The sequence below is a fragment of the Chiloscyllium plagiosum genome, chromosome 3 (assembly GCF_004010195.1).
Source record: "Chiloscyllium plagiosum isolate BGI_BamShark_2017 chromosome 3, ASM401019v2, whole genome shotgun sequence".
NCBI lineage: Eukaryota > Metazoa > Chordata > Chondrichthyes > Orectolobiformes > Hemiscylliidae > Chiloscyllium > Chiloscyllium plagiosum.
This window is the reverse complement of record NC_057712.1, coordinates 41536731-41564534: the sequence shown is the minus strand read 5'-3', so window position 1 is coordinate 41564534 and position 27804 is coordinate 41536731. Positions and strand designations below refer to the sequence as shown.

At 40.5% G+C, this 27804-nt stretch overlaps 1 protein-coding gene across 3 annotated transcripts in view; it reads right to left on the bottom strand.

The window, feature by feature from the left end:
* shprh (SNF2 histone linker PHD RING helicase) overlaps positions 1–27804 on the bottom strand; it is a 107154-nt gene that overhangs the window by 17003 nt on the left and 62347 nt on the right. For all 3 annotated transcript variants that reach the window (XM_043681136.1, XM_043681144.1, XM_043681152.1), the window contains 10 exons: positions 24109–24230; positions 22938–23026; positions 22718–22810; positions 19613–19720; positions 18619–18761; positions 12920–13093; positions 10537–10599; positions 7692–7917; positions 4096–4239; positions 1259–1360 (listed from right to left, as the gene is read on the bottom strand). In XM_043681136.1, the coding sequence (XP_043537071.1) occupies positions 1259–1360; positions 4096–4239; positions 7692–7917; positions 10537–10599; positions 12920–13093; positions 18619–18761; positions 19613–19720; positions 22718–22810; positions 22938–23026; positions 24109–24230 (1264 nt within the window). The remainder of the gene's footprint in view (positions 1–1258; positions 1361–4095; positions 4240–7691; positions 7918–10536; positions 10600–12919; positions 13094–18618; positions 18762–19612; positions 19721–22717; positions 22811–22937; positions 23027–24108; positions 24231–27804) is intronic.

Sequence of the window (27804 nt, the reverse complement as noted above, 5' to 3'; positions counted from 1 at the left end):
CACACCCAGAATATTGTGCGCAGTTTTGGTTTCTTTTTCCAAGGAAGGATGCTCTTGCTCTCAAGGAAGTGCAGCAAAGATTTACCAGGCTGATTTCAGGGATGGCAGGACTGATATATGAGGAGAGATTGACTAGGTCAGGATTGTTTTCCCTGGAATTCAGACAAATGAGAGGGGAATCTCATCTGTTTCCAAGCTGTACATCTCTACTACTCTATGACTAGATAGGGTAGGTGCAAGGTGGATACACCGAATATACACAATCTGAGGATTCGGGGTAGACCTATTAGGATGGAGATGAGGAGACACTTCTTCACCCAGAGTGATGAGCCTGTGAAATTCATTACCACTGTATACAATTGATGCCAAAACATTGAATGGATTCAAGAGGCAGCTAGATACAGCACTTGGACAGAATGGCATCAATGGTTGTGTGGAAAAAGCAGGATTAGGCTATTGAGTTGGACAATCAGCCATGATCATGATGAATAGTGGAGCAGGCCTCCTCCTGCTCCTATCTATGATCAGTTCAGGACACTGGCGAAGATTGTGGGGAATGCAGGGCAGCTGTGGAGGAGGTGTAGTTTGAGGGAGGTTCACAAATGAACAGAAGGGAGAAAGCTTTATTCTGCCCACTTATATCTAGTTGTTACGTGTGTGTGTGTGTGTGTGTGTGTGTGTGTGCGCGCGCGCGCGCGCGCGTTGGGGGCAGGGCAGGGCCGAGGGGGGAGGAGAGGGCTGTCTATAGTTCTGTGCATTGTGTCAATGGCTTAGGGCCATTACCTACATCTGGTAGGTTCAAAATGCTCACCGATGCTCACAGAGGGCTAATGATATCTGGGACACAATAAGTAAGGAGCCTTCTGATATTCATGATTCCAATTCAATCACTGACCCCATATGGATCAACTGCTACTGAAAATCATTGTTGGCCTTACCTTCCATTCCAGTAATGGCCCTAAGCCACATAGCTACCAACAAAAAAAGAATGATGCCAAGACATCCAGAGCTGTTATAACTTCCTGGTGGCCCTAGGAACAGCAAACATCCACTGCCCAAATTCTTGAGTGTTGCATATATGGGGTGCCTCTGTACTATAGCTACAGGTCTAAGCATTTGCCTATGTGGGAATGACCCAAACCCTTACGATTTGGAATGTGAGGTGCTAGGCTGAGGCAAAGGTTCGATATTCTGGCCTATTGTGAGAGAACAGGTGTACTTTTGATTATATTCTGCACAATCAAGTGATCATTCTCACCTTCTCCAAATTTGTGAGGTAGAGCATTTGACCAAGCTTCTTTTGTAATTGTGATGTGGCTACAGCTTTGTCATTTAGAAGCTTTATTCGATTTTGTTCCACCTGCAAAACATGCAACCGTCATTTCTGTCTAATTTTCAGAGCTTGAAATATTCACCACATGTTAATGTTATGAAGGTGTGTAAAGGTACTGTACCTTTAAGAGAGTTGAAAAGGTAGCAAAGACAAAGCACAGACAGTCCATAACAATGCAACAATGTAACACTTGGTCAAAACTGCTAACAGTATATGGGTTGCCATGAAACAAAAACAAATTCAAATCTGGCCAGTTTAAATTATGATTAGATTCCCTACAGTATGGAAACAGGCCCTTCCGCCCAACAAGTCCACACCGACCCTTCGAAGAGTAACCCACCCAGATCAATTCCCCTACCCTACAAGTTACCCCTGACTAATGCACTTAATACTATGGGCAATTTAGCATGGCCAACTCACCTGACCTGCACATCTTTGGATTGTGGGAGCAAACCGGAGCACCCAGAAGAAACCCACGGAGATACAGGGAGAATGTGCAAACTTCACACAGACTGTCGCCAGAGGTGGGAATTGAACTTGGATCCCCGGTGCTGTGAGGCAGCAGTGCTAACCACAGAGCCACCAGGCTGCCCTAAGATACCAAATTCCAATCAAATTTGAATTTAGTATTTTGATAATATTAAAGCCAATTAAACAATCCGATGTTTTGGGGTATAAAACCAGACATTTTGAATAGTTAGGGGGAGAACTGCCAAGCCACCAACAAGTACAGACTGCCAGCAGAACAACTCTCTGAAAGGTACCTGCCTATAAGAAGTTTGCACAGCAGAACATTGAAAAGACAACAGAGGAAAATCTGCAGAGGAAGATACAAAGAGAAGATTCGACAGCTGATTAGTTTTGCAAGTTGAATTTGTTTTTGTAAATCTTAAAATCAGGATTTTTTATTGGACTATTATTATAAAGTGGGAGGTAAAAGATAGGTTTCAGAGAAAGGAGTTGTAAATAGTTGTTGGCTTTAATATTCTCTGCTGGACTTAAAAGAATAAAGTTGTTAATTTTTACTTTAAATCTGTCCTCTGGGACAGATCTTTGCCTTTTGAATTTTAACAGATTACAGCATTGGGTGAATCTTTTCTATGTGGCTAGTTTGAATTAGCAGAGGGATTTACCGTGTCATAACATTAAGCATCGTTATACCTTGTAATTTTACTGCTGGAAAAAGCAAAAATGTAAATCACTGCACATGTATTGCACAAACACATTTGCTTTCATTTTCTGAGAGGATTATGCAATGGTTCAGAATATTGTGTTCCTGCATTTGACTATATTAGGTGCACCAAGTAAAAGGTAACTGTCTTTAAATTCCTCAATCGACTCACCAGTACCCTCTCTGGCACCATCCCCAGCCCTACAAACCACTACAAACTCTCCAATTTTGGTCTTGTATTCATCTGACTTCCTTCATATATCAGTAGTTAGGCCCTCAGCTCTAGAATCCAATCCTTCCCATAAACATCTGCAGATCTCAAAAATAAATAAACCACTGGAAGGTGATGGTACTTAGTTCAAAGTAGAAATCGAACTAAAGAAAAAATAATGAAGCATTCTAACTGAGGTACTGAGGAAAATTACAAAGTTACACAAAAAGTAAAGATTTTTTGGTTCCTTTCAATTATTGAGTTGAAAAATGTGGTGCCTGAAAAACACAGCAGGCCAGGCAGCATCCAAGGAGCAGGAGAAACGATGTTTCGGGCATAAGCCCTTCTTCAGGAAATTATTGACAGGTGTAATCCCTCTGATGAGAGAAAAAAACCAACAATTTTTGAAAAGATTCCATTTGTTCCTGGGACGAGGGCAAGACAACAATCTGATGGTGCTTAAATAAAGTTCTTGAGAAAGCACCTTCCAAACCATTTCCATCTGAAGGACAAGGGCAGAAGATATATGGGAACACCATAACCTGCAAGTTCCCCTCGAAGCTACTCACCATGTTTACTTTGAAATTTTTTTTCAGTGTTGCTGGGTTAAAATCCTGCAACTCCCTTCTTAATGGCTTTATAAGTCTACCTATACCAAGACAGCAGCTCACCAGAACCTTCTCAAGTATAGCTAGAGATGGATAATAAATACTGGCTCAGCCAATATTCCCGAATGAATAAAAAGGAAAATCCCACAGCAGCAGAAATTACTTCACCCCACTTCTGCCAACCAATGAATCACAGATTTTGTTTTGTTTGTTCATGGAACATGACCATTACGGCTGGGCCAGCATTTATTGCTCATCCTTAAAATCCTTGGAACAGCATAGCTTATTAAGTCATTTCAGAGGGCAGTTAAGAATCAACCACAACCAGGTAAGGATGGCAAATTTTCTTCCCTAAAAGACATTAGTAAACCAGATGGATACTTACGACAATTGACAATGACTATATGATTATTATTAATTCGTGTCTTCAGAATGTCTGGATTATTAGCCCATCATTACCACTATGCCATCACTTTCCCACACATGCTTGTAGTTGTGAAGCACTTCTGGACCGGATAAATGCACTGTACATATTATACAGAATTTACAGCATAGATTTTGCCACTGAGACCAATTAGTCCATGCCAATGTTCATGATCCCCTCTACCCTCTTCCCAGTCCGCATCCTTGAATCAACACATTCTTTCAGGTTTATATGTTTATCTAGATTATTGTGTACTTCTACAAATTCAAGATTTTTTAATTCTCTTTTCACATTCAATCTCTAGCATATTCGGAATCTGCAGATCTAAACACAAGTTCAACTTCATACCTCATGTGACTCAATGATATGAAGAACAGGAAGATTTGGCTTGGGCTCATCTGGAAGACGCACTTGAAAGCGCTCAGTTGCCATGGCTAATTCATCAATGGCAGAAACCCGATTGCGTAGTGCCATCCAATATTCATGGAGCAACTAGAGACAGTAAAAAAAAAGTGCTAAGGAAGATGCTTAAGGATGGATTGTCGGTTTTCAGTTTTACCACATGTGCTCTCTTTACAGAATGAAGCCATTCAGAACATTTGTTTCTTTGTCTTCTCCACATACTCAAAAACAAAACAGTATATATAGATAGACTTTGGTCTCCAATCGTTTGGACAGAAAAGAGACACCTTGAAACAGAAGTTTCACAGACAGATAAAGGGCACAGCTTATGTGGTCAGCAGAAAGAAGGCTGCAAGTTCCTGTAAGCTACCAGGTAGAACACAAGAGGGAGGACGGTCTCTGGTCAAGGAAATGCATCCTGTGCACTCTCAAGACATGTTAGATTTGCCCTGGTGAAGTCAGGAGGAGAAACAGCCAAATGGAACTTACAGCTGGAAATTCTCCTATAGGACTGTAATCATGCAGTGTGCTGTAGGTACATACATATGCAATGTGGGCTCATCGGTCACATTACACTTTTAGTAAAGGTATCCTTTCTTTACAATATTAGTTGCATACTAGGTAATATTTGGTCCATGGTTCTTTTAGTTTCCTTGTTAAAAGCTTTAAAACTTTAAATTCTATAATGTAATTCTTTTCAGCTAGTTATTTGGTGTTTAAATCACTTGTTTAAAAGTTAATGTCTGCAGGGATAGTAACAACTTGTTCCAGGAAAATAATATCCAGATTCTTCAGTTTCTCCATATAATTAAATTCGCTCATCCCAGTATTACCTTAGTGAATCTCCTCTGCCCATGGCTTTGGCATCTGCCCTCGAGAAGGCTCACAAAACTAAACATTATAGCCAATGATTTCAAAATCACTTATTGATCACTTTCTTCGTTGTTTATTGGTAACAGCTTACTGCTTATTCATTGGTTACTTACCTCTCTATTCATTTAATTGCGTGAATGTGTGATACTAGAATAATTAAACATGCATGATTGATAATGTGAGGAGCAGGAAAATCAACATTTCTGGCAAAAGCCCTTCATCAGGAATGAGGCTGGGAGCCTCGGGGGGGGGGTGAGAGATAAATGGGAGGGTGTCTCTCCATTCCCCCGAGGTGCTGTGCTTTTCCAACACACTCTCAACTCAAATCTCCAGCATCTGCAGTCTTCATTTTTGTCATGATTGATAACATGATCTTGTGATTGCAACACTAAAGTGTGACAGTTGGGTGCTGAACACAAGTGTTTCATAAAATTTTAAAAGTCTTGTGTTCGGCATTTGTTTGTCACACCTTAGCCCTTAGTCAGTCGGTAGCACACTTGCCTCGGAAACAGAAGATTATGGATTCAAGTCAAAATCAGTATCATGACGAAACAGATTATCTGACCACTAACATACTTCAGTTTGTAGGATCATGTTGTGTGCAAATTGACTGCTGTGTTTCCCACATTACAACTAATGACCACACTTAGAAGGCACTTTACTTCACTGGCTATAAAAGGCCTGTGAAAGAGTTAAACTAATGCAAGTTCTTCCTTTCTAAGTATATGAGAGAAAATGTTAACTATAATATTAACACTAATTCTACTTCACATCTATAAATAGAATAATTGTTTTACAAAACTATAAATAACTATGTATTGTAATAATAATAATTGCACAGAAATATGTAGACATGACTTGAAGGCACTAGAAAGGCTTTCTTTCAAAAAGATCCTATCAAATTAAAGACTAATGAGATTATTTAGATCTAAAATAACTTGTAAATTATATAGACATCAGGGGACAGTATTTGTAGCTGTCCTTATTTACAAAGGATAAAGTAAACCCTAGGAGTTAAATATCACACAATTAGCTGAATATCCTTCAGCATTCCTGTTTTCTTTCATCCTTGCTAGGAGTGTGTGTAATTCTGCAGTCCTATCAACAAGATGTCATTTCTGTGCTATTTTCTGTTTTTTGTTGTCCAGGTTCATCACATCTGGAGGTGTTTTTCCACTGAGTGAACAATCTGGGATTTGCTACATGAATAGTCTGCACTGAAGTTCGAAGAATCAAAGCTAAACAAACTGAAACATTATACCATGGAAAGAGGCCATAGGATATCATTCTCTCCTGTAATCAGAAAGTCCTTTCATGTTCCTCTCTTCCAGAGACAGATACTCTGCTCTCAATTTAAATATTAATTTTTTACCTCAAAAGGAAGTTCTGATGAAGGATTCCATGGTCTTGGAGGCAAGTCTAAGAACCATGCTCTTCACTTCTCCCTGGGTCCTTTTACATTACCAGCTACTCTTCTCTCAGTATCCTATTCCGTGTTACTCTCAACTGTGCAGAACACTGTTGTGTCCACTTCTGTCTGGTCATGGCTACCTCACCACCTCCTTTTACCTTAGAAACAGAGAGGATAGGAGCAGAAGTCGACCATTTGACCTCTCGAGCCTGCTCTGCCATTCAATATGATCAAGGCTGATCACTGAGCCAAATACCCTAATCCCACCCCAAATCCCTTGATCCCTTTAACTACAGGAGCTATATCTACCTCCTTCTTGAAAACACAATGTTTTGGCCTCTGCTACTTTCTGTGGCAGTTAATTTGACAGTCTCACCACTCTCTGGATGAAGACATTTCTCTTCATCTCAGTCCTAAATTGTTTACCCCTTATTCTTAAACTATGACCCCTGGTTCTGGGCATCCCCACCATGGGAAACATCATTCCTGCATCTAACCTGGCTAGTCCTGGTAGAACTTTACATGAGATCCCCACCTCATTCTTCTAAACCTCTTACCCTTTGTTCTTTGGGATTCCATTTCTCAGGCTCTGGCTCTTCCTGCCTCTGATTTCTGAGAAACCTCTCTCCTCTTGAAATGCCGAGACCACCGCTCTGAATCATCTCTCCCTGATCTCAGAGACTCTTCAGGCCATCCCGACTGCACTCCTCATTGTTACAATTCTGTGGTCGTGTGAAGTCACGGAAGAAGGGGGGGAGGAGTGTCAGGGGATGTGCTGTAATGGGACATTTATGCAATAATCGTCATGTATATAATCCACAAGCATCATCCTCAATATACCAGTTATTCTGACTTAGTTTGCTTTTGAGGAATGGGATCTTTAGCTAACGGGACAGCAATGAGGTATTCAATCCCAGAGTTGGACAGTTTTTTTTTCCTTTAGTTCTGGCTGGGTAAGAGATCCCTATTTCACAAATACCATTTTTCTTTGGGTATTTTCAACTGTGTTTTCAGTTGCAAATGAGCCTGGTGCATTGAAGATTGTGCATAGTTTGCCATTTATAGTGTTCATAATTTCAAGATGCAGAATGTGTCTAAATGTTGTCAGGCCATTTGTTAGGAGGTACTCATACATGTTTCATGTGACCATACCCATTTTTATTAACAAGATCCAGAGAAAATGTAATTTTAATCAGTGGACTCAAGCAATTAACTCTTTTTTTAAAAAATGGGCTGATTAAATCTATATGTCATGTACCTTGTATTCTTTTTTCCACAACTCAAACAGTTCCATAAAGATGTTCCCTTCTTCTATTAGTAAGGTATCAATTCGGTGCGCCTTCCCAAAAGCTAAGATGGCTTTTAAAGCACGTTCAGTCTCACTTGCAGCCCACAGCCCACGACTTGTGGTTGGCAAACGTTCGTCAACCAGGCCCTCGTCGTCTTCAATCATCTCTTCGAAGATTGCTTTCTGCCCCTTAACACTGAACAAAGGCAGAGTTTTAATTCTCCTCAATATAAAGTACACATTCTCTCTCTGTAGAATTCCCATTTATCCCATGGAAGTCCACCCCAGTTCCCAGAGATTCAAGCACAGAATCGTGGACCCAAGCCTTCGGAATTTTACGACTGCAAAGGGACATTGCTATAATTCAACAAATTAAAACCATAGAGCTTACCACTGCAGGATATTGATAACTTCCCCACTGCTTGTGCAGACAATGCTCCCCAAATTATTGCGTTATGCCTTCAGAGTTAACTGGCATTGTGGAAACAATCCCAGTTTCCCATGTCAGCTCTCCCTATCAAACTGATTGATCAACTGTGGCCTCGAACTGCTGGGCCTGTTCCATTCCAAGTTAACAGTGTGGTGCTGGAAAAGCACAGCAGATCAGGCAGCATCCGAGGAGCAGAAGAGTCAACACTTCGGGCAAGAGCCTTTCATCAGGATGCTGCCTGACCTGCTGTGCTTTTCCAGCACCACATTCTTGACTCTGATCTCCAGCATCTACAGTCCTCACTTTCTCCCAGTTCCATTCCAATTCATTAGGATAAAGGGCTCTTGCCTGAAACGTCGACTCTCCTGCTCCTTAGATGCTACCTGACCTGCTGTGCTTTTCCAGCACCACACTCGTGATTTTTACCTCCAGCACCTACAGTCCTCACTTTCTCCCTGTTCCATTCCAATATGGTTTTACCAAGCCTGTCTCGGGGTTGCCAAAGTTTCCAATACCAGACACATCATTTGGAGACATATCAATCCTCAATGACTTCCTTATGGGGCTAATTATCAGATATAATTTAACAAATGACAAGTGTGAATTTGAGCCCTGGCTGGGGGTATAATAGGTACTGGAAGCTCTTTATAAGCAGCACATTTCACCATAAAACTTGTGAGGTATTGCTGTCATCAACCTGATCACAGCACAGACACATGCCAAGCAACAATATATTAAGAGAAAACATAGTACATCATCCCAAAGTGTAATCAAACCAAATTGGACATCATGTTGCATGTTAATCCAGACAAACAGCAAAAAGATGGGTCAAAGATGGAAATGTAAAGCATCATGTAAAAGAGAAGAAAGCAGAGAAGTGGAAAGGTTTAGATAAGAAATGTTAAGAGCATGGGGCTCAAATAGCTGTAAGCAAGTCTACCAAAGGATGAAATGAAGGAATGGGGAATGGACAATTGAGCAGATTAGGAGGAACACGGTGATCTTGAATAGTTGTAGAATTAGACACAAGTTAACAGAGATAGGGAAGCTGAAATGAATTTGAATGCAAGGCTGAGATTTTTAAAATCTAGGCATTGTTAAACAGGATCAATGTATGCCAGTGAAAACTAAGACAATGGCTGAGTAATGTTAGAACTCCGATAGCTCGATGGTGGTGGACCCAATACTTCAGCATCCTCTCAACTTTTCTTTCTTTAGCTGTTCTTATGTGGGATCACCTTTCTATACATTTGGAAACTATTATTTACAGAGATAGATCTTACACATTCTGTAACTCCAATGCACTATCCCTCTTTCAATTTGATCCTTTTTAAAAAAATCTTTTTAAAAGTATTTGCATGTGTTATTATACACCTCCTTAGTCATCAAATCTTGGGTGATACTTGAATCTGTACCTTATGACCCAGAGATAGAGATGTTATCATCATGCCACAAGACTACCTCGGCAACATTGTTATGTGCCTAATGTTATTGCGTTTTGATCACTGGTCCCCTGCTTGCCACATGTCTCACTGCCTCAACTTACCACCTCGTTCACCATTTTGCTCACTGCCCCTAGGCTGCCTAACTTGTTGCTCAAGGAGTGGGGCAACGAGTGAGGCAAAAAGAACTGAAAACTTTGGCGTAGGTTGGCGAAAGAGTCAACAGTGAATGGCAGCTGAGGGACTGTGAGCTGGGTAGGAAGTGAGATGATGAGTTGGGGAGTGGGATAGCAAACGGCAAGCATCCAAAATATTGCTCCTTGATGCAGTAGTGACTTGTGCTATCACAGGCAGTGAGATCACGACACTGATTGCAGGTGCAGTGAGTGCACCCCCTACAAAAACATCCAGACACTGGACTAGGGATAAGCGACAACACAGGTGGAATTAAATGGTCTTGATGATGGGAGCTTGACAGAGGTTGTTTCCCCTTTTGGGAGAGGGAAGGACCAAAGGGTATGATATCAGAGTAAGAGGTCACTAAGCCAGAGACAAGGAGGAAAGTTTTTCCTTCAGAATATAGTCATTCTGTGGAATTCTTTACTGCAGAGTTGTTAAGTATATTCAAGACATATTTTTAATCAGTAAGGGAATCAAGGATTATGGGAAAAGTCAGAAAAGTTGAGTTGAGGATTACGAGGTCAGACATAATCTTACTGAATAGTGGAGCAGACTACACAGGCCGAATGGCCTAATTTTTCTCTCACATATCATAGCCTTAATGGAATGAGTATTGAATTGAAAGCTGAGCTCAAGAATGTGAACGTCTTACTTTAATCTTTTTTTCTGAAACAGAAGCAGGATTTGTCAAACTGCATCAGAAAAGATATCCTGAAAAAAGTTGCACAAAAAAAAAATCACTCCTTCCTTATTAAGGACTTACCTATGCGAGAACAACTTGGATTCATACTCTGTGAATAGCTCATCTGCTTTACAGAACTGGCAACTGCAAAGGGAAAATTAATAAGATAAGTACATAATGGGGAAAAATAGACATTCATTCTGAATGCTTGACTACTATACAGTACCAACAAACAAAACAGAAAATATATTTTCTCTCTCTGAAACATGCAAAAACAGAATGAGACAATTGATCAGCCAGTCAAGTATTTGTATGGGGTTGGATTATTTGGATTGCCTGTTCAATTACCTGATATTATAGCCCACTAATATAGCTCAGAACTGGCTAATTAATGTGCCTTTCTGATACTGAATTATTCAATTATTCCATTAATTTATTTGTTAAGTGACCTATTCATGTCCCTTCGACAACAGCCTATTTCTATACTAGATCAAATTCTTTGGTAAGAAGTCAGATGAGATAGTGTGGCGGTGGAAAAGCACAGGTCAGGCAGCATCCGAACAGCAGGAGAGTCAATTTTTGGGCATAAGTCCTGATTATGTCCAAAACGTCAACTTTCTAGCTCCTCGGATATTGCCTGATCTGCTGTGTTTTTCCAATGCCATATTTTTCAAATCTAACTCTCCAGCATCTGCAATCCTTACTTTCTCCTCGTCAGATGAAATAGTCCATGTAATTGGGAAATTACGCTAAAAAGTAGAAACAACAATATTTTACATTTATAAAGCACCTTTAATGCAGAAAACATCCTTAAAGAAGAGAAAAATAAAAGCAACAAACGATTGAAGGAATGAATGCTGTTGTTGCTGTTCTGGCCATACACTTACCATTTCTAACATCATAATACAAATTGTCTTAATGTGTATTAAATCAAGTGGTCTCCCAAATCTATGCAAGCTACCTTAATTATATGGATTAATACAAACTGTTGACAATTACATTTTCTCCCCAAATAGCTGATTTTCACTAAAATTTGAATGTTGCAAACCAACACTGGTAATTCTGAAACAAAAAAACCCAGAAAATACTAGAAATATTTAACACGACTGGCAGCATCCAAACTGTGAGAAAGTTTGACTGATGTTCACTGACCTGAAACTTTAAAATTGCTTTTCACTCAACAGCTGCTGCAGGCCTGCTGAGTATTTCCAGCATTTTCTGGAGAAACTCAGTAGGGCTGGCAGTAGAGAGGAAAAGAAGGTTAACATTGAGTCACTGGTTCTGAAGAGTGACATTTCTTAACTCTGTTTCTCTCTGTAGCGATGCTATTAGAGCTGATGAGATTGTCCAGCATTCTCTGTATTTATTTCAGATTTTCAACATCTGCAATATTTTGCTTTAACTCCAGATTTTCTGCTTCTGATTTCTGATTTCCAGGATTCTCAGCATTTCGCTTTCATACTGCCAATTTCAAACCTCATTTAACAAACATTCTGACAGTCATGGTTCAGTGGGTAATGTGACATTATCCTTTGGCAGAAATTCAATCCACACAATATTGTAATACTGGAAACTTCAAAACTTTAGTAAGTGTTCAGAGATTGAAAGAATCAGCCATAACTGTTTCCTGAGATGAAAGCAGGCTCTTATAAAAGAAACTAAAAGCAACATGCTAATTAACCATCCATGGGAAGAAAAACATGAAGGACCGGAAACAAGCTGTTTCCTGGGAGAAAAGAGATAACATGCTTGATAACCTGCTGCCTTGTGACAAATGGGCAATTAAGATTGCAAGCAAAAGGAATGTTCTGAGGTAAAGGGGTTAATTGCAGGAAAGTTGTGTTTTGAATGGACTGTTAAATCTGAAACAAAGAAGGCACAGGGAAGTTACTCCTGATAAGAATGCAAGTTACAGATTTGATGACTCCAGAAGTGTAATCGCTGATGTGGATGAACAGATGTAAAGGATCATTAATAATGATACATCAGAAACTTCACAAAACAGAAAATTTCATAAGAATTCAACTTAAAGATTATTCCGTAGCATAACTTTGAAGAACAACACAGCATTAAGTTCGAACCTTGGACAGACACAGTGGCTGGAATTCTATATAGCTAAATTCCACCATTTATTGTAATACCTGAGTTGAGTTGTGAGGCTTAACTTGCGTACTTGAGGGTCTTATTTTAGTTGCTATGTGAAATAAAGTTTAAGTGATTGTTTCGATATTTGATTGTGAAATTTCTTACTAAATAGCTGAATTAGAGGGAGCTTGTGGCAATTAAGTTGCTTTTATACTTTATTTATCTTCCTTTGGGAAGTTTTCTGCATTAAAGGTGCTTTATAAATATAAAATGCTGTTGCTGGAGTTACATGGACTCTCTCATCTAACTTCTAACCAAAGATCTGGTACTGAAGTGGGTTGTTGTTGAAGGAACATGAATAGGCCACAACGATACGCACTTGTTTAGGGGAAATCGGACAGGGCGAAGATGACACACTGTGGCGAGTCGAATTTCTTCTTGTGATGGAGGGTTCTCCAGATTCTTAACAGAGTCCTGCACTGTCTTCTGTGATTTCTTCAATTCTTCCATTTGCACAGTCAGCAAAAACTGCAGGCCTCTGCAATCCTGGAACCTGAGTGTAAAACAATAACTTGTGAACAACACAAATTAGGGACATGTGTCATCATGTTTTTGAGATGATGAATGGTTCATTGTGTCAGAACTTAATTCAAGCAAAACAAATGTAGCAAAGTTTTAGAGCAATTAGTGAAATTTAATAAGTGAAGTTTAACTGTGGCTGTTAAGAAAATTGTTTAATAGTTAGTGAAGTTTCAGCTTATCAAGTAAAAAATTTTAGTACATCAGTTACACAGTCAATAGTGAAATTTCAATTAAGTAGCTCACGAAGTTGCGTGGCTAATTTTATGAATTCATGAAGTTATAAAGCTTTGGAGATATTAGCAGAGTTCCAGTGCATCATAGAGATGTATGGATGGAAACAGACCCTTCGGTCCAACTCACCCATGCCAACCAGATATCCCAACACAATCTAGTTCCACCTGCCAGCACCTGGCCTATATCCCTCCAAACCCTTCCTATTCATCTACCCATCCAGAAGCCTTTTAAATGTTGCAATTGTACTAGCCTCCACCACTTCCTCTAACAGCTCATTCCACACACGTACCACCCTCTGTATGAAAACGTCGCCCCTTAGGTTTCTTTTATATCTTTTCCCTCTGACCCTAAAACTATGCCCTCTAGTTCCGGACTCCCCCACCCCAGGGAAAAGACTTTGCCTATTTATCCTATCCATGCCCCTCATGATTTTATAAACCTCAAAAAGGTCACCCCCTCAGTCTCCGACGCTCCAGAGAAAACAGCCCTAGCCTTTTCAACCTCTCCCAATAGCTCAAGTCCTCCAACCCTGGCAACATCCTTGTAAATCCTTTCTGAACCTTTTAAAGTTTCACAACATCTTTCCAATAGGAAGGACACCAGAATTACACACAGTATTCCAACAGTGGCCTAACCAATATCCTGTACAGCCGCAACATGACCTCCTAACTCCTGTACTCAATACTCCGACCAACAAAGGAAAGCATACCAAATGCCTTCTTCACTATTCTATCTACCTGCCACTCCACTTTCAAGGAGCTATGAACCTGCACTCAAAGGTCTCTTTGTTCAGCAACACTCCCAAAGACCTTACCATAAGTCCTGCTTAGATTTGCTTTCCCAAAATGCAGCACCTCGCATTTATCGAAATTAAACTCCATCTGCCACTTCTCAGCCCACTGGCCATCTGAGATAACCTTCTTCGCTGTCCACTACACCTCCAATTTTGGCGTCATCTGCAAACTTACTAACTATACCTCTTAAGATCACATCCAAATCATTTATATAAATGATGAAAAGTAGTGGAACCAGCACCGATCCTTGTGGCACACCACTGGTCATGGGCCTCCAGTCTGAAAAACAACCCTCCACCACCACCCTCTGTCTTCTACCTTTTGAGCCAATTCTGTATCCAAATGGCTAGTTCTCCCTGTATTCCATGAGATCTAACCTTGCTAACCAGTCTCCCATGGGGAACCTTGTTGAATGCCTTACTGAAGCATTTAGGCAAGGTTCAATTGATTGGTGAGTAAAGTGCCAATGAAACAATGAAATTTTAATGTCGCTGTTTTAAGTCTTTTAGCAGAGACTGGGACAGATCAGTCCCTACTCTAACAATTCACTGCACAAAAATAATGCCCTAATCCCTTTCATTCTGAGTGAAAATTTTTACATTTATGATCTCTATTCACTGACTTCCCAATCAAAAAAAATGGGGACCCAGGTGAGGCTTCAGGTCCGTATCTGTGCAGGAGCAGCCAGTGTCACTGAATATATACCTCTGATGACAACTCTGGCACTAGGGTGGAGGAAGAGGAGAAAGTTTGAGTTGAGTTTAAAACCCTCATCCTCCTTGCCTACCTCAAATGCCTTCAGTTGGTTTGCAGGCAGGTGAGAATAGGGATGGTTATTGGAAAGCAGCAGTCATCTCTTCTAATCATTATCATGCAAGCAGTGAGAGTGTCCCATTATGGGTGTGCAGCTCCTCGCAAACCTTTTGGAGTTCACTACTCATCTACGAATGGCCTGTTGCAGCTACTTAGTGAGCACCATCCTTGAAGTCATCTCCCTTCCCTCGCATCTATTCTGTCTGTTGATGTATGTGCTGCTCCATGAGACTGAATATCAATTAATGCTGCATTTCATATGACCACATCACTGAGCCAAGATCAGTCTCTTCACTGTGGTGGACTTTAAATATGTGAGCTCACCTCAGGAAGTTTGCCAGATATCTGCACATTCTGCAGCGAATGCTCCAAATATTGTGCTCCCAAGATTATTCATGAGCATCATCATCACTGCCCCTTCTCCTGTGGAGGGGAACTGTGCACAGACTGCATGCTAAGATACTCATCCTGCAATCAAATGCAATGCTCTTCACCATGTGCCACCCAATCTATAATATAGTGTACTATATCCCTCCTGTTGGAGGAGTGTGGGCTGGTCAGATGTACAATTCTTTCTCAGACATATGACCTTCTCCACATGTCTGAGGAGCAAGCCAACCTAGGGCAAGGGCGAGTACTGCTAAAGCCTGGTTAAAATATAAAGGAGATAAAGTAAGTCCATGACATTATGACAGCAGACATAGATCGATGCTATTGTCTTCCAGGGCAACTGCTCTATTGCTCTAATTATTGCCTTCAACCATTTTCATAACTATCCTTCACACTCCCACATGCCAATGTCTTTTTCTGCTTACTGCATTAACAGGAATATCTTCCACCATTGACAACCATGTTAGAAAGTGTCTTTCACATTGCCTGTGACATCTGTTCTGAGCGTTTCCCCATCTCTAATAATGAGCTTGGCTGGCATCTTCACACTGTCCACAGCCAAGTGTTCAATAGAGTAAATTGCCCTTATCTCCCTGACCTATCTTTATCCACACTTCTCATGGCTGTGGTGAGCCTTCCCCTTGCAAGTACAATATGCTGCTTGATATGAGCCAATCTATTCTGCATTCAGGAACAAAACTCGTCAATGTAGTGATGGATAATAATGGGCATTCACCTGTAAATGAACAACTGCTTGGAACTACATGAATACTTTGGCACATACCTCTTGCTATAGCATAGCTCAGTGTGTTGCCAAGTCCATGCAGTGAGACAAGAATTTAACTGTGATGCATCACAAGGCCATCTATGAGCTTCTGCCATACAGTATGGCAACAGACCCTTCAATCCAACCAGATCACACTAACCATGTTCCAAACTAAACTAGTCCTACTTGCCTGCGCTTGGTCTATATTCCTCCAAACCTTCCTATTCATGAACTCATCCAAGTATCTTTTAAGTGTTGTAACTAAACCTGGATCCATCACTCTCTCTGGCAGTTCATTCCACACATGAACCACACTGTGTTAAAAAAAAACTCTACCAACAGCCAGCAGGTCTTGGGATTGCTTGTGGTATTGGATTCAGGAATGCTGGTATTCACCAACTATACTCATGGTGTATATTACTACCAAGCTTGCTAGATTACTTTGGGAGCATTCCTCCTTCCTCTTCAGTATATGATATCCCTTCTTTACCAGAATATTTCATCCAAATCTGTAAGTCCTGGACTCAGAAGAGGGATTCTGTCCTCCACTGTGACATTCTGACATGACAATGAACCTACACAGCCAACCCACTTTGTAAGGTGGCCTGGCATATGTTCCTGTTACAGTAATGTGGCATGCTGTTCTCCTGAGTGACATGTCTCTGCTGGCCAGCTCTCTCTGAGTATCATATGTCTGTGATGACAGTATATTGCTGAGAGGGTTTTGGGCATGATACAATTGAATGCCCACACTCTGACAGATGGATGCTGAAAGGAAAAGTAGAAAGGTAAATGTTCTGCATACAGCATCAAAAAAACTACCCTGATATGTCTGGTAATCTCACTTAATACAGAGTGCGGGGACCTATTGTAATGCCAAAATGCTGCCTTCTCATTCAAACACTGAATCACTGTCAATTTTTGAGGGAATATGGCAAGTTGGACCCTTAGGAATCTCTGCTGTATTTCCAGTTCAGACAAGATGAATGAATCTGAACTAAAATTTTGTGTAGAGTCATGCAGCATGGAAACAGACCCTTCTGTCCAACCAGCCCATGCCGAACATAAACTAGTTCCACCTGCCTGATCCTGGCCCACATCCCTCCAAATCTTTCCTATTCATGCATGCATCCAAATTTTTTTTAAAAATGTTGTAATTGTACCCACATCGACTACTTACTCAGGAATTTACTAACCATGCCTTCTATATTCTCATTCAACCAAATGGGCGGCACGGTGGCTCAGTGGTTAGCACTACTGCCTCAGAGCACCATCATCCCAGGTTCGATTCCAGCCTCGGCCGACTGTCTGTGTGGAGTTTTCACATTCTCCCAGTGTTTGCGCGGGTTTCCTCCGGGTGCTCCGGTTTCCTCCCACAGTTCAAAGATGTGCAGGTCAGGTGAATTGGCCATGCTAAATTGCCCATAGTGCTAGGTGCATCAGTCAGAGGGAAATGGGTCTGGGTGAGTTACTCTTCGGAGGGTCGGTGTGGACTGGTTGGGCCGAAGGGCCGGTTTCCACAATGTAGGGAATCTAATCTAATCTTACCCATGGAAGCCCCAACTTTAATCCATGGGTCAAGAAACTACGCTTCAGAAAAAATTTTAGATTTAAATTTTAAAATTGAGAGGCTTTGCCAGCATATAGTCGGCTCCTTTGTTAGAACATAGAACATTGAACAATACAGCACAGAACAGGCCATTCGGCCCTCAATGTTGTGCCGACCTGTGAACTATTCTCAGCTCGTCAGCTTGTTATGAAAGATCAACGTTTTTTTTCCTACTGAAGGCTCATCTTTTCCAAGATAAGTAACCAGGTGACTAACAATTATTGTTGTTACTTACTAGAACAAACTCTACTCATACAAATGTAACAATAATGCACCAGATTCCTGCTCCACATAAATAACTCTTTAAGGGGGTGGGGGTTGTCACTCACCCTTCATCTTGCCTTCCTTACCAGTAGGGCCAAGTCCACACTGACCTATTTTTATGGTCAGTGGCCTATAAATTGTTGTGCAACTCTCCTCCCAAAGCGCAGACTGCACCACTAAGCGATCTTCTCACCAAGGTGAGTCCAGCGATTCAGTCACCTAAATTGAACTACCAAACTCAAGTGAAAACCAGGCAAGGCCACAGAAAACTCCTTGGTAGTGGTGCAAAGGTGAGGAAGAAAATTAAAAATTTTCCAAAATGTACAGATGCAATTAAGGTCTTTAAGGAACAAATATTAAGTAAACAAGAGGTAAATCTTGGAACTTATCTTTAATCCTGTCCTTCCTTGTCTTAGTTTGCAGCTTGCAGCAAACAACGAAATGAATCGATTCCAGTGGCCTTCAGTCATTGTCCCAAAAAATCTCACTGACAAATGGCATCACAGTGAAAAATGCTGCGTTTTCTTGTGAAACACTAACAGCTTGATGCAGTGATGCATTTAGGCTCCAGAAATCGTCGGCACAAAGATAGGAGCACAACAATCATATACTGCAAATGCACTTACTTTTCAGCCATGGAGAGTTTGTTAGGTTGCTGTTTGTAGTTACATGAGATTTCATTTCGTACCCTTGTCACAAGCTCATCAGCCAGAGCAGCCTGCTGTACACACTCAATGATACCAAGCCACCAGGGAGCCCCAGAGCGAATCTGTTGACAGGACACAAAAAAAAAGTTTCATTGAACAGGACAGAAAGGCATTCTAGTATGTCAAGGTAACGATTAACTATCCCATCCTACTTACTCACTTTCAAAACCAGAAATGAATAGTAAATCACAAAAGAAAGTGGCAAACCCTAAGGCAAGTCGCAAACTGTAGGGAGTTAATACAGGACCCAATTCATTTTTGGGAAGTAACATTACATTAAGGATTATAGATTCTTAGCAGTAGCAGCACTGAGCAATTCAATGACTAGAGTCACAGTCGCACAGCTCCGAAGAGGCCCTTCAAACCTTTAGCTCACTAAAGTTGATGGTGGATTTTAACCTTCTGTTCTCCAGCGGTACCACCAAGTGCAATCCCTCTATTTCAAGGTCAGAGATGAGAGTACTGCAGGAGTCACCCAATTCAGCATGAGAAACTTTGCAGAAATATTTTGAATTGCAGGATCTTCAGAAACCATGGAACGCTAAATTTTAGTATCCACTGTTACAGTGCCATAAAATAACATCTTCACCTTCGCAGTTTTCTACCCAATCTTAACCTCTTTTCAATGGTCTCATGACTACTGGAATATTTGCAATTTAAAAACTACTTCTTCCAGACTATTGCGGCTTCCTTTTATCACACTACATCAGGTTTTTGATGCAGTACTCCCATCTTGATTTTTTTTTTGCAGAAGCATGCCTTACTGAGCCACACATTTATACACAAATTTTGTCATGCCATACAACAACATTCCAGTGATGCACTTGGTGCTGCTGTACATAACCTTTCCAGTTTTTCCCCTATCCTGCTTTATAGCACCCTTCCCTCGGTTCTGCTGTACAGCATAGTTTACCTTGCGCTGTAGTTCACGGATGTTTTGCTGAACTGGTGGCAAAGCTTGACGTGCGGCAGAAACTTCCAAATCTGATTTATTCATGTAATGCTGTCTAAGCTGTTCAGCCTATGTATGATAATTTGAAAAAAAAATTAAACGTTTTAACTTGTAACACAATTTAGGAAACCATGCTAACCAGTAGTGCTGCCCATAAGTAGCAGCAGCTGGTCACATTTTCCATACCACAACTGAACGGGTAAGTTATTATCAGAGATAGGAGAAAGTGAGGACTGCAGAGGCTGGAGAATCAGTCAAAAAGATTGGCACTGAAAAAGCACAACAGGTCATGCAATATCTGAGGAGCAGGACAGTCAATGCTTCAGTCTTAAGCCCTTCATCAGGAATGTTTGACTGTCAGGTTCCCTGTTCAAGCCATATCAATCCCCAAGGGTCAGCAGAGTTAATTAGACTGCTCTTATCATCAAGACAACACTTAACTGAGCGCTGTGTTAAGAAGCCCTAGAAAAACAGGTATTAAACATGAAAATAGGGGAGTGAGAGCTTTTCACTGGTTTGGGCAATACCTTGCATGAAGTTGATGCTTGGTCTCAAACAACCAAAACTCTCTCAACTCGAAAACATTTCTGCAGGAATTCCTCAGGGTAGCGTCCTGGGTCCAATCAACTTTGGCTGCTTTTTCAGAAGTGGGGATTCTTGCTGATGATTGTGCAATATTTAACTCCATTCACAACTCCTCAGGTACTGAAGTTGTCAGTATTTTTACAATCCCAGACCAGACTATCAAATTTATGTTATAATCTGGTCAAGGAACAGTAACCTTTTTGTTTACAAAGTAGTTAAAGTGAGAGAACATACTAAGAAATAAAACCACAAGATGTGGGTGACATGCTGCCTTACTGCGCTAGAGACCTGGGTTCAATTCCCGCCTCAGGCTACTCTGTGTGGACTCAGCACATTCTCCTCGTGTCTGCATGGGTTTCCTCCGGGTGCTCCGGTTTCCTCCCACAGTCCAAAAATGTGCAAGTTAGGTGAATTGGCCATGCTAAATTGCCAATAGTGTTAGGTGAAGGGGTAAATGTAGGGGAATTGGTCTGGGTGGGTTGCGCTTCAGCAGGTCGGTGTGGACTTGTTGGGCCGAAGGGCCTGTTTCCACACTGTAAGTAAGTAATCTAATCTAATTCCATGCTTTCGAATGAATATTAAACTTTACTATACAACGTAATAACAGTAATACAATCTATAGTACATGGGCAACCTATATTTAATACCTAAACTTAATAACAAACGAACAAAAACAGAAAATGTTGGAAATTTGCAGCAGGTCAGGCAGCATCTGTAGAGAATGTTTTGGTACAGTGACCCTTTAGAACAGGGCCAACATTAATATGTGGCACTTAGTGGTAATAAACTGTGATTGAACACTTCACTGAACACATCAAATATCAAATGCAATCAAGATATATCACATGGAATTCTCAGCAACTCCCTCAGATAACAGTGGGTTATCAAATCTCATTAAATTTCACAAGGAATTATAGTTCTTCACTTTTGCTCATCCAGCCTTGGAGCTACTCTCAAGAATCTCACTGCCATAGGCTGCCTCAATGACTGCTCTCATTCTGGTCAATCACTCTCCTTCCCTGGATTTACTCCCTGGGATGCCAAAACCAACTCCAGTACTCATTCACAATTGCAAATAAACCAGAAATATAAACCATGTTTATCCCTCTAATATTGATTCTGCCTGACCTGCTGAGTATTTCCAATATTTTGTTTGTGTTTAACTTGGCCATTTAAGGTGACAAGACTAATTGCCACATACAAACAGAGGTCAGTGAAGAGTTTGTGATTAACAATTGCTTATAGATTCATATCTCTTGGTTAAAAGGAACCTGCACTGAAACTGGTTTCTCTGTCCTCTTTCAAAAACATTTTCCTTGTGATATTTTACAATTTTATGATTTGCATTGCTTGGATTTTGGAAGGATTTTATTTGGATCATAAAAAAATCTAAAGCCAGGGCTTCCTGTCTCCAATTAATTAGTCTTGAAATGCATTCAACGGGGAAAAGAAGGTCCGGCCTAAGGTGAACAGGGATTTAGTTGTAATATTTGTGACATGACTGCACCGTTTTATTGTGTATTCTCCAAAAGAGCAATTAAACCACCCATTTGATCCACACTGTACAAATTTGCTTAAAGAATCCAGCGAGAAAATTACAGGAATTGAAAAATAGTTACTCAGACCCTTCAGCCTGTTTCATTATTATTAGATCAGTAACTACAAAAGTACTCCAAATATGGACATACCACAATCTAGCGTAGCATTGTGCTCTCAAGTTTGTATGACTATGTATAAAGTGAAGACCTTTTTTTATATTTGTTCATAGGATATAGGCAGCATTTTTACCCATCTATAATTGCCGAGAGGGCAGTTAAGAGTCAACCACATTGCTGTGGCCATAGGTCACATGTGGACAAGACCAGGCAAGGAGACCATGTTTCATTCCTTAAAGGATGTGGGTGTATACAAACTAACACAGTGGTTAAATGGTCAACATTCAGCTCGCCCAACATTCAGCTAGTTTAATTACAGAATTTAATTCTAGATTTTTACTCAATTCAATTTTCACTAACAGCCATTATTACCTCCATTTGCTTTCCACAACCTTCACTTGGGCTTATACGAATTTAACAACAGATCAATGGTATCGTTCTAGTCAGCTTCTGGACTCATGGTACAGATGTGTTAATTTCCTGACTTCATGTGCACAATGCTTCATCACTTCATATGCCCACTCAGCCTCAGCCACACATAGGCCCATTCACTAAAATTAGTTTGAAACCAGTCCACTTGCTTATACCAACAGCAAATTTCATATAGTTAAGATTTAAGCCTTCCCCTAAAGATTTTATGTTTGTTATCTGGGTCATATTTGAGACTCAAATCCATTAGCACATAATCAAGGCTGATACAACAGCATCAAAACTCTAAGCATACAGTGCTAAATGAGGAGGGGCAACTCTGAAATGATAAATAAGAAAGGAGAATGACTCTGTATTGTTAACAAGCACTGAAGCATTAATGAGGGTCGATACATACTTCTTCCCGAAGCTTGTGATCACGAAGGGTTGGAGGGATCCCTGGGTGATTTGCCTCCAGGAGCTCAATAAGATTGTGAGTAGCGTGGAGGCGCTGGAAAGAACAACATTTTAGTTGATTGGTAAGTGAAGAATGAGGCTCTTGGAAATTCCTGATAACACAGATCATTATGGAATTTATATACAAATTTGCAAGTTAAGATCCAGATTAGCTCAGTCACCTGTAAAGAGTCTGTTTGAAGTTTGCCTTTATGCTCTTCGGATGAACGCAGAACTTCTCTGTAATATTCAACTGCTGTTACAAATTCACCTGTAATATAAAATTATTGAATGGCTTCCATTCCCACTTCACAGATAGAAGTACCAACTCTTGACTGACACTAATGAGTCCCTGTTGGAGGTGGCATTTTTCAGATGAGGTATTAAATCAATATTTATCCCTCAATCAATATCATGATTTGGTCCTCAAATTGGTGTTTATGGAAGTTTGCCGTGTACAAACAGACTACTGCTTTTACTTGACAACAACAGGGACTGCATTTCAGAAATACATCATGGCTGCAATGTCCGAGACATCCTGAGGTCATGAAAGGAGCTATAAAAATGCAAGTTCTTTCCCTGGAATCACAAATAAACTTGTTTAATCTGATAAAAAATCCTTTTACTGGTATAATTAAAAGTGGTCATAACAGATCTTTGAGTAAGACATGTGTGGCAAGGAAATCTATTGTCTCAAACATCACATTGTTAAAAACAAATAGTGATATGTGATTAGTATTCATTATTAGTTTGACTCAAACAGCATGATGATGGTCAGAAAAGCTACTGAAAATCAATAAGCAGTCACAACAACACAATCAGTCAAATTGTTTTAATAGGCGTATTAGAACCACTTCCAGTGGCCAACTCAATTTCTCTTTAAACCCTAATATATAATTCAAAATTAAGAAAAATGGTGAATGCATTCCAAATTTGGTGCATGATTTCAGCTCTAGTCAATTGATTTCAGATTCAGTATATCATTGAATATATAATAAATGCACACATACTCAAACTCAACTAATAATAGCTAATTTCAGATGGTGCAAAGTTAGTACATTTTTGGGTTCAGATAGAAGACTCAAATTCAGATATTGGCTTGGATACTTCGTTCCTGTCCATAGCAGCTTGTGATTTTCCATCTAGAATGAATGGGCAGAATGTTGGCCACAGAGCGAAACATTCAGCTCTAATGAAGAAAGTGATCATTCAACACAATCAGTGCAGTTTATCTCATATAAAATCTTAAACAAAATTTATCCATCCTAGTCCCATAGATATTTCATTAAAAATAGTAGCTTCATAATTATTCATTATATTTAGATGCAAAACTCTCTTGTAACTGGTGTTTACCTCTGATAATATGAATGCCAGCCAATCCATTAAGAGCACACACTAGCTGCCGATGAGCCTCTTCACATTCTGTACAACATTTTTTCTGAAGAGACTTTAGGAGTTCCTCCATTGTCATGGTACTGCAAAAGTAAAAATATTTTTTTAAAAAGTAGGTGTGTAAGAAAATAATCTAAACAAAAATTGCCAAACACTTTGCATTTGCAAGGTCAAAAACATGCACAATTCCTGCACCCGGTGTGATCTCCTATACATTGGGGAGACAGGCCGCCTACTTGCGGAACGTTTCAGAGAACACCTCTGGGATACCTGCACCAACCAACCCAACCCCCCCGTGGCTGAACACTTTAATTACCCCTCCCACTCTGCCAAGGACATGCAGGTCCTTGGCCTCCTCCATCGCCAGACCATGGCAATATGACGCCTGGACGAAGAGCAACTCATCTTCCGCCTAGGAACCCTCCAACCACAAGGGATGAATGCGGATTTCTCCAGCTTCCTCGTTTCCCCTCCCCATCTTTTCTCAGTCCCAACCCTTAGACGGCTCCACCTTCTTGACCTGCAGTCTTCTTCCCAACCTCTCCGCCCCTACCCCCTCTCCGGCCTATCACCCTCACCTTAGCCTTCTTCCGCCTATCGCATTCCCAATGCCCCTCCCCCAGGTCCCTCCTCCCTACATTCCAACAAAAGTACTGATGATTTGTGCTCCAGAGCTAGTCACACCCCTTGTGCGTTCCAGTCCAGCTACAACACTGGCATCTATCCAGCAATATGGAAAATTGCCCTAGTATGACCTGTCCACAAAAAGCAGGACAAACTAGTCTTGAAGAAGGATCACAGGACTTGAAACGTAACCATGTTTTCTCTCTACAGATGATACTAAACCTGCTGAGTTTCTCCAGCAATTTTCATTTTTGCTTGCTTTATGAACCAGCAGTCTACTCTCAATCATCAGTAAAATGTGATGGTACGTGTCATCAACAGGAGTGTCATGCAGCACCTACTCAGCAATGACCAGCTTGGGTTCTGCCAGGGCCATTCAGCTCCTGACCTCATAACAGCCTTGGTTAAAACATGGACAAAAGAACTCAGTTCCAGAGGTGAGGGGAGAGTGACTGCTCCTGGCATCAAGGGCATATTTGACTAAGTGTGGTATCAAGAAGCCCTAGCAAAACTAGAATGAATGGGATTCAGAGAGAATATACAACACTGGTTAGAGTTACACCTGACAAAAAAAAAGAGGATGGCTGGTTTACTGGAAATCAATCATCTCAGCTCCAGGATCTCAGCAAGAGTTTCTTAAGGTCGTGTCCTAGGCCAAAGTTGCTTCATCAACAACCATCCCTCCATCTTAAGTCAGATGAGGGGATGTTCGCCAATGATTACATAATATCAAGCAGCATTTGTGATTCCTCAGGTACTGACAGTCCATGCCCAAATGCAGCAGGACTGACAAATGGCAAATAGCATACATACCACATAAGAGCCAGGCAACAACCAGCTCCAACAAGAGAAAATCTAATCATTGTCCCTTGATATTCAACAGTATTCCCATTGCTGAATCACCCACTATCAACATTCTAGAGTTACCGTTGACCTGAAATGGAAATGGACTAGCCATATAAATACTATGGACATAAGAGCAGGTCAGAGGCAAGGAAGCCTGCAACAAATAACTCACCTCCTGTCTCCCCAGATGCTGTCCACCACCTAAAAGGTGCAAATAATGGACGTGATGGAATACTCCCCATTTGCCTTGACGAGAGCAGCTTCAACAACATTCAGAAAGTTAAACACTTTTCAGGGCAAAGTAGCCTACTTGATTATCACCTCAAACATTTACTTCTTCTACCACAGAATACAGTAGCAGCAGTGTGTACCATCTACAAAATGCAAGGGACTGCTGCACTTTTTAAAAAGCAAGCTATCTTCACTTATTGCAAGTGCTGTTTACACTATTGCTTGTTCCAGCAAATGGACTGTAGTCAGGGATTGTGTATGAAGGGAGGTTTGGTCAGCAACAATTAGCTGATTGGTCTGTGTGTTGTCCATGACAAAGGCCTTCTGCCTGCAACAGCTACATGATTGGATCCCAAGCATCTGAACAGCTTATGGGTGTGAATGATATAGCAGAAGCCTTCAGATTTCTGAAAAGGGAGGTGCTGTCTTTAATTTGCAGAAATAAACACCTAAAATCTAAAAAATATCAGTTTATTTTCCCTCATCAGCTGCTATAAGCTGTGGCTTTTAGTCAATAAGTCAGAGATGTTATAATTGTAAACCAGTCTCTGTATGCCTCCTCTACCCAAATAAAAATACCTTGAGAAGAGAGATCAACAAGGTCTAAGGCCTGACAAGCAAAACGGATCATCTCAGTGAACTCTTGTACTAGGTCCGCTGAAATGCCTTCCCAATTTTTACTTCCACTCAAAACACCAATTTTGTGTGGTGTCTGCCTGTACGTAGAGACACTTTTACAAGGAGATTAGAATTTTAACCTTGAGAGTTGTATGTCGAGAGTTCACAGTTGTTTACTTATAGCTAGAATTTATTTATTTGTAATAAACAGCAATTCTTATTGGTACAGAACGCTGGTCTGTGTTCTCTGTTAACTTGGGTATAAGACGACAGGTAAACTGGGGAGTTTTGCACACTTTGATACAAGCTTTAATTCAGTGATAATTCCAGGAACAGTGGGGCTTGATTTCCAGTGTGATATGGCAATGGATTATTAAACAGAAACCTATCCACGCAAGCAGCTGCAGGGCTGTGAAAACTATTTTCATAGTTTGTCTCAATCATGAACCATGTCAACATTGAAGATTAAATTGGACAGATAGTTGAAAGGAAAGAGGTTAAAGGGACATGGCATTGGTCAACTGAACATGAAGATTATTTGTTGACAATGAATGTATTTTAAATGACCATAAATTATTTTAAAAGCTTTACTTTTGTGCTTGAACTTCAAAATGAAATGAGCTTTGTTGGGCTAAAACACATGATACAAATTAAATACATTTCTGGAAACTTCCAATTATCAATTATTAGAACCAAGCTCAAACACCATTCTCATGGGTCTCATACCCTTGCATTGTATTGATCTTGCAATCAACAAAAAAAAAAGACATGATATGTATCCCCAGCAGGGTCTGCTAAAAACAGGAAGCTATCAACATTGGTTATGTCTGAAATCAGGTTAATAGCTTACTACCTAACTAATGCAATGAAAAATGGTTTTCACCAGGGGAAAACACTCCAGTAACTGATGTGACTTAACTTTGATGGATACATCAGAAGACCAAAACACTTGTAGTTTTTAAAAGGCTTTAATTGTACATTTCTGAAGCTTTCCCTCAGTCTGGTAAAAGTCAAATCTGCTGTTAACATTAAGTCAGTCTACTAACAATCTATTATTCAAACTAACCCAGACTCCAGGCATAGCTAAGCCTATCTTAAGTCCAAGTTTCCTCGAAGCCTAGTTCTGAAATAAACCTAGTTTGCAATTGACAAGTGACCAACCTTATAATGCTAAGCCTTTGTCACCTTTAGAGTCATAGAGTCATAGAGATGTACAGCATGGAAACAGAGCCTTCGGTCCAACCCGTCCACGCCGACCAGATATCCCAACCCAATCTAGTCCCACCTGCCAGCACCCGGCCCATATCCCTCCAAACCCTTCCTATTCATATACACATC